Source organism: Triticum urartu, chromosome 3A, assembly GCF_056163025.1.
Source record: "Triticum urartu cultivar PI428250 chromosome 3A, HENAU_Tu73, whole genome shotgun sequence".
Classification (NCBI taxonomy): domain Eukaryota; kingdom Viridiplantae; phylum Streptophyta; class Magnoliopsida; order Poales; family Poaceae; genus Triticum; species Triticum urartu.
This window is the reverse complement of record NC_141875.1, coordinates 13184092-13191682: the sequence shown is the minus strand read 5'-3', so window position 1 is coordinate 13191682 and position 7591 is coordinate 13184092. Positions and strand designations below refer to the sequence as shown.

At 50.1% G+C, this 7591-nt stretch overlaps 1 protein-coding gene across 1 annotated transcript; it reads left to right on the top strand.

The window, feature by feature from the left end:
• Window positions 1–3886: 3886 nt before the first annotated feature.
• Window positions 3887–5361, top strand: LOC125547617 (uncharacterized). Its single transcript, XM_048711436.2, has 2 exons — window positions 3887–4299; window positions 4392–5361. The coding sequence occupies exons 1-2, from the start codon at window positions 4033–4035 to the stop codon at window positions 5118–5120; spliced, it is 996 nt and encodes a 331-aa protein (XP_048567393.2). The 5' UTR covers window positions 3887–4032; the 3' UTR covers window positions 5121–5361.
• The last annotated feature ends 2230 nt before the right edge of the window (window positions 5362–7591 follow it).

Here is a 7591-nt window from a genome sequence, read left to right as displayed (position 1 = left end):
CGGCTTTTAATTCTATGGCCATCTTGGCCATCTTGTCTCGGCTCTCGCCATGTGCGGCCTTCTCGGCTTGCAACTCTTCGGCCGCCTTTAAAGCAGCCGCATTACCCAACCTCGCTTGTTCCTTGGCTCGGGCAAGTTCTGCCCGCAAGGCTTCAACATTGGCAGCCCCATCTGCAGTCACAACATATTAAAGATACTGGCATCATGCTACTCTTCCTATGTGACGTTCACCAGATAATGACACTTACCCCGTGCCTCGTCAAGCCTTTTGTTAACAAGCTCGATGTCGGCGTCTGTCGCATCCAACTGCCGTTCTAAATGGGCAAAGTTGCTAGTCCGGCTAGCCACCGGAGCTTCCATCACCTGCACATCGAGAAAGTATGGTTATTACCTGGGAATATGATCCTCTGTTTGTCGTCGTTTCCGACGACAACCAGAGTCTTAGGGGATACTATCTACACAGGGCACACCTACTATGTGCAGGACTATCATACATTATTTTACGTACCTCAAACCCTGTTAGTAGACTCGTAAAAGCTTTATGCAATCCGCTTTCGGCGGACGAGATTCTCTCCATCACCGTATTCATCTGCACACGGTGTTCATCTAAGATGGCCGCTCGCCCCACCAACTCCCTCAGAAATCCGACCGCACACTAGACGGTGCCGGACTCGTTTGTCTGCTCTCTTCGGGAGCCGGACACTGGGAACTTCGGGGGTCGACAGGATTATCTTCTGGCCTCGCCGAACTCGGAGAGGCCCTCCGCGACGACACTTCAGGGTCGCCCGCTTCCGGAGCGGAGGAGTCCGAAGGGGGCGTTTCGCTCTCTATCATCTCTGGAAGAAGATCCCCCGAAGACGAGCTCATTTGAGAGGGGCTAAGGCCCGAACTGCAAAGATACATGCAGCGGTTATCTTCTCAGAAGAAAATATGACATATCTGTACTATTAAGGTATTTTGGGTCACTTACGACTCATGGGAGAATTGATCCCCTCGCGGACTTTGTGCGGCAACGGCGCCCCCGAGGTAGGACCCTCTGTGGGAGACTTCTTCCCTCGTTTGGAAGTTTCGGCTTCCGAATCCCCGGGCGCAATTCTTTTCCTCTTCTGGTCGTCTTCCTTCATGGAGACGCTCGCTCCCTCGGCTAGAATGGGCAGCGTTGAGGGCCTGCGTCCGCCCGCATTACCATCCATAGTATTTTCCTTTAAAGGCTCCGGGCAGGGTGTGGTCTGGAGCATCTTCTCCAATACCGGATTTTCCAAACCCTCGGGGAGGGGGGCCGAACACCGAATCAACTTCGCCTTTGTTAGCCAGTCCTGGTCAAAAAGCGAACTCTTAGAAATAGCTTCGTAACAAAGGAGAGATAGTACGTTCGGCCGGAAGATGCCTTACCTGTTCGGCGGCGCGGTTGCTACTCAGGCCCGCGTCCTCGGTGATTTCCGGACACTCCACTTGAGGTTCGAAGAACGACTTGTACATCTCCTCGAGCGTCAGGCCGAGGAAATTTTGAATGGCCCGCGGTCCCTCGGGATTAAACTCCCACAAGCGAAGAGGCCGGCGTTTGCAAGGCTGGACTTGGTGAACCAGCATAACTTGTGCTACCGCAACCAAACTGAAATCTCCATTAAAGAGATCTTGAATGCGGCTCTGCAGTATAGGCACGTCCTTGGCCGGACCCTAGCTCAATCCTCTGCTAATCCATGACATCAGTTGTGGTGGAGGGCCCGGGCGGAAGACAGGGGCGGCCGCCCACTTGGCACTTCTAGGAGCCATGATGTAGAACCACTCCTGTTGCCACAATTCAGACACCTCTGGAATGGAACCTTTGGGCCATGCAGCTCCAGTCATCTTGCGTATTGAGGCACCTCCACACTCCGCATGTTACCCCTCGATCATCTTCAGTTTTACTTCAAAAGTCTTGAGCCATAGGCCAAAGTGAGGGGTAACCCGGAGGAAGGCCTCGCACACAACAATAAATGTCGTGATATGAAGAAAGGAGTTTGGAGCTAGATCATGGAAATCTAGCCTGTAGTAAAACATCAAGCCCCTGACAAAAGGATCCAATGCAAGGCCTGGACCTCGGAGGAAGTGGGAGACGAACACGACGCTCTCGTTGGGTTCGGGGGAAGGGACGGCCTGCCCCCGGGGAGGCAGCCGATGCAGAATCTCGGCGGTCAGATATCTGGCCTCCCTCAACTTTTTGACGTCTTCTTCCGTGACGGAAGAAGGCACCCATCAGCCTTGAAGGCTAGATCCGGACATGACTGAAGGTTCGAAGCACCTAACCTGAACTTTGGGCGTTTGAGCTTGAGGTGGGGGAAGGATTCGATTGAGCACGGGAGGGGAAAATAAAAGGCCTCGTCCCTTTATAAAGAGGGTGGATATCGAGCGTCCTCCCCGTGTCCGTTTGGACTTGCCTATGATCTAGGAGTCCTAGAAGCGGTTGGGTTACCCACGCCCGTATTGATGAGAATCCCGGAATAAGGGGACACGATCTCTGCTTTAACAAGACGTGCCAAGGAAACCGCCTCGCATAACACGCTAAGATGGGACAGTAAAACGGTTCGAATAAAAGCTTGGCCGTGGTGTGATGTCACACTACGGAATACGTCGGCAGATTAGATTTGTGTAAACATTATTCTCTCTATGGCAATATGTGGAAACTTATTTTGCAGAGCCGGACACTATCTTTGTGTTCAAAATCTTCTAGAAGTACTTGGAGGAGGAACCCGCCTTGCAATGCCGAAGACAATTTGCGAGCCGGACTCGTCGTCGTTGAAGCCTGGTTCAGGGGCTACTGAGGGAGTCCTGGATTAGGGGGTGTTCGGATAGCCGAACTATACCTTCAGCCGGACTCCTGGACTATGAAGATACAAGATTGAACACTCCGTCCCGTGTCCGGAAGGGACTTTCCTTGGCGTGGAAGGCAAGCTTGGCGATACGGATGTTCAGATCTCCTACCATTGTAACCGACTCTATGTAACCCTAACCCTATCCGGTGTCTATATAAACCGGAGGGTTTTAGTCCGTAGGACAACATACACATCAACAATCATACCATAGGCTAGCTTCTAGGGTTTAGCCTCTCTGATCTCGTGGTAGATCTACTCTTGTACTACCCATATCATCAATATTAATCAAGCAGGACGTAGGGTTTTACCTCCATCGAGAGGGCCCGAACCTGGGTAAAACTTCGTGTCCCTCGCCTCCTGTTACCATCCGGCCTAGACGCACAGTTCGGGACCCCCTACCCGAGATCCGCCGGTTTTGACACCGACAGCGGGCACGGCAACAGTGCCACGCCGCACGAAGATCTCCTCAGTACGGTGTACTGTGACCATGCTTGCCCTTGGAAAGGGGTGGGAGCAGTCTTCACTGTAGCCACTCCCCTGTCCTGTCCCTGTTGATGAGGACATGGGGTTTTGCTGGAATCGTGGGCCGACTCCCCAAGGTCGGCTTCTCTGGAAGTCGCCAGTCAAGAGTCGGCTTATCTGAATTCGTCCCCGGGACTCGGCCGTGAGTGGGCAGTCGGTCGCCTTGCCTGCCCCGATGTCTTAAAAGGTTCTGGAGCTCGGGTTAGCCTACAGTGGCCCATTACTCCGACAGTTCCTCAATGTTTCTAGAACAACATGGACCTGCAATCGTCAACCTTGTAGGTATTTGAAAGAGAAGACAACATGAATACATGGACAAACTGACAATAATGAAATTGATTAAGAACACGGCTTATATCTATACCATATACTCGTTTGGGAATGGAAACCACAGTGGTGACCCACAATTTGGCTCGTATATCATGAAGAGCATTGGCAAGGTACTCGATTTGGCTCGTTTATCATGAAGAGCATTGGCAAGGTACTGGTACTCCACTAGGTTAATGCTATCCAGGACCGGTCAATGAGGAAGGAAGGAAAGCATTTTTAGTCTACTTGGAACAGTGTGGAACTTTTGTTCTTGGACCTCTCCACTTCTCTCTCTCTCTCCCATCTCCTGCTAGAAAGGTTTTCTTTCCCCAAAGTCCGGCCAGCCAGGATGCAGGGCGCCGCCGCCGAGGGGAGGAGCAGGGCTTCGCCGGACCAGGCCGACGAGGAGAGCGCCAAGAAGCCGCGCCTGGACCTGCCCGACGCCCGCGTGAAGCAAGAGCTCGTCGCCGGAGGAGGGGAAGGGAGCCCCGTCGTCGCGGCGGCGGCGGCGGCGGCGGCGCCGTACAGCCCGAGAGAGGAGCTCGCCGTGAGGATCGACAAGCGCCTGCTCCACTGCCACCTCTGCACCCTCCCCTTCAAGCCCCCCGTCTTCCAGGTTCCGCTCTTTCTTTCCTCGATTGGCGCTGGTGAAAGCTCGATTCTTTCCTTCCTCAAGATTCGATTTGTGCTCCTCTCCTGCTGCTGCAGTGCAAAGCCGGGCACCTGGCCTGCGGCGGCTGCGTCGCCCAGCTGCCCTGCGGCCAGTGCAAGGTGTGCGTCGACGGGGGCGGCTTCTTCGACCCCTGCCCCGCGCTCGACGCCGTCGTCTCCTCCACCAGGATCGAGTGCCCCAACCCCGGCTGCACGAGGTACGTCACCTACCACGAGGTCGCCGACCACCAGACCGCGTGCCCGCACGCGCCCTGCCGCTGCACCGAGCCCGGCTGCGGCTACGTCGGCGCGCCGCAGGCGCTCGCCGGCCACCTCCACACCGTCCACTCGGTGCCGGTGCGCGCCCTGCAGTACGGCAAGGCCAGCCAGCTCCGGCTCCCGGTCTCAACGCCGCGGCTCGTGCTCCTCGGCGACGACGACAACCGCGTGTTCCTCCTCACCGTGGGCGCGCTCGGCGCCGGCGTGACCGCCGTGTCCGTGGTGTGCGCCAGGGCCAGCGCGGCGACGCGGCCCCGGTTCGCGTGCAAGATGTGGGTCAACCTCGAGGCGGCGAACTGCGGCAAGGAGGACATGGTGCTGGTGGACATGCACATGAGGAGCAGCTCGTCGCCCGGCGCCGTGGTCGCCGCGGGCGAGCCCACGTTCCTGATGGTGCCGCCAATGTACCTGGTGCCAGCAGCAGCAGGGGATGGGGCTGCGTCCATGGAAGTGCCTCTGCACATCCGCATCGACAAGCTCTCCCCTTGGTCCGACGCATTGGTGTGATTAGCTCCAGCACTCAAGGCAGTTCGTGGTTGCTTAGTATTTTGGTGTTCCAGCTTAAACTAAGTATTTGGGTCATGTTATAATTAGGGGATGCAGTTCATCTTTGATGGTAGTCCTAAATCATTGTAGGGTACTTACCTAAATCGGAGGATATTAAGCTTGGTGCTAATCGGAGGATATCTTCTTCCGGTGTTATGTCATTCCAACTTGCAAGCATTTCATTTGCATCTGTTGCAATCTATCTATCTCAAGTCAAGAGCAGAGCTCAATCTCATGTCAAGAAATGTTATCCATGACACCAAAGCGACGCTTAATGCGGGTTTACTGGAGCATAGCAAGGAAGAAAGGAGGCCTTCTGTCAAACAATCTCCCTTCTTCTTTTTTTGCGGGACTGTCAACTCTTCTCTATGTATGAATTTGAATATTCAACATGCATGATACCTAGCCAATGTTGATGAAGCTTCTCTCAGAGTCTTCCTAAGGAATGGATCAAGCAACCATTCCATATTTGTTCAAGCGTCTGCTATGAAAGTTTGTTCAGTTTTGCAGGCACAAGCAAATCAATGGGACTTCTTCTAGTTCTAGCGGCTGCAGTCGTCAATGCTTTGAACTGGAACACTGTTTCTTTTTTCCTCTGATTGCAGGACCTCGGTACAAGTTCCGGAGGCCAAGGATTTGATTTGGCATCCTGGACATTGGAGCATACGACATGCTTTGTTGATTTCTTTGATCTTGTCTTCACTCTTCATTCTTACATGATTGAGCACATTGCAAGGAGCAAAAGTCTTATGGCTCATAATCTTGCTAAGAAAGCCTCCTCTAGCTCTACTTTTCTTTGCAGCAAAGGTTCTAGATGTAATTCCAAAAGGTCTTTTCAAGCCATCTCCTTCCTAAGGGGGAAACTTATGTCTGTACACTCCTTAGATTGCTAATAATAAAGTGTTAAGCCCTCTCTGAGGGCTGGAGTTTGCCCCCAAAAAAACTAGTAACTTTTACTACACATGGCCACAATTCTTCTTTTATATGAATGCGCTTTGTTGGCAAAAAAAACCATTTTCTAACAAAACAATCTTTCTATATTAAAATAAAAGCAAGTCATCGACACTATAAGAGTAAACATCTGCTGGGCATATGTTTACTCTAACAAACTGTTGGTATTGACTGATGGGCATGGCATGCGTTTGTATAACTCCCAAAATTTTAGATCCGACTCACTGATTTTTGATTTATTTTTTGGTTTTATTGATAGCAGAAGACTACGTCAGCTAGTGGAGCATGAAAACGCTTGCTTTTTTTAGCTGCCCCTTTTGATTTTCCGCCCGATGCATGTCGGCATATTTAAAAGCGGGGTACCCCGAGCGTAATTACAAATGGACCAGCCCAAAAAGCCACGTCGGTAAGGCTTTTTACTTCAGAAACGGAAAAAATTTGGACGTCATAAAAATATGTAAAATTTTGAAAATTCGAAAGTTATTTTGGATTTTGAGTTTCAAAGGTCAACATTTTTTATTGATTTTAAAACGAATTTAAATTTTAGTTTGAATTTGGCTTGAAATTTCAGGGTTGCAAGTATTTCAGACTCCACTGAAATATGCGAGATTTTGTTGAAAATTTGAATCCTCGGTGCGAGAAGAAACTACACTGGAATTCCTCTTCACAATTAATACTACAACATCCCAGAAGGAGCTAATTACGTGGCGGCATGCGGACCTTTGTGTAGGTTTACTGTCAATTTAAAATACCCTGGTTAAACTTGATCTACCAAAACGTCAGCAGTGACGTTTTGGGACGGTGCTAGGTGTCACGAACACGGGCCTCCTCAACACACCTGCCTCACGTGTAGACAACTTTCACAGAGGCCGTGTGAGGTCACGTTTTCGTCCACACATTTAATGTGAGTGCAGGCTATGGCGCATAGCCTACCGCTATCGGGGGTGACAAGTGTCGAGAAGTCCGCCTCGGTCATCAAAGACGACTTCCCCACACAACCGACACTCTCGGTCAAGCCTATCAACTCCACATGCTCCCGCATGGACTTCCCGAAGTTGCTCTTTCATGGGGACATCAAGCAACATATATCTTTTTATATTACAGAGTGTGATTTAAAAAAAATCAATTTGTCTCATGCAAGCGTTTGATTGCATATATATATATATATATATATATATATATATATATATATATATATAGTTACTATTCATCACCCAGGGTGCATAATAAATTATTCTTCACCTGAGGTAATCTTACGATTATTTCATAATTAAATTATGTTTCAAATTCAAATAGTTATTTTCATATTGATTCATTACGTAAAATTTGGCATAAGAAAATAAAAATATAGGTCATAAGACTAGAAAATTTGCAATTTATGTGTATTTTACACTATGTTTTTACGTTTGTAATTTTACATAACATAAAATATTTTTTATGACGATTATATATTTTCTTACGGTCTCTTTTTACGTCAGAAA

Excerpts from the sequence above, each read along its gene's own strand:
- LOC125547617 (XM_048711436.2), top strand. The coding sequence starts at position 4,033 with ATGCAGGGCGCCGCCGCCGAGGGGAGGAGCAGGGCTTCGCCGGACCAG. Across the intron at positions 4,300-4,391 it reads TCAAGCCCCCCGTCTTCCAG|TGCAAAGCCGGGCACCTGGC; the intron begins GTTCCGCTCTTT and ends CTGCTGCTGCAG.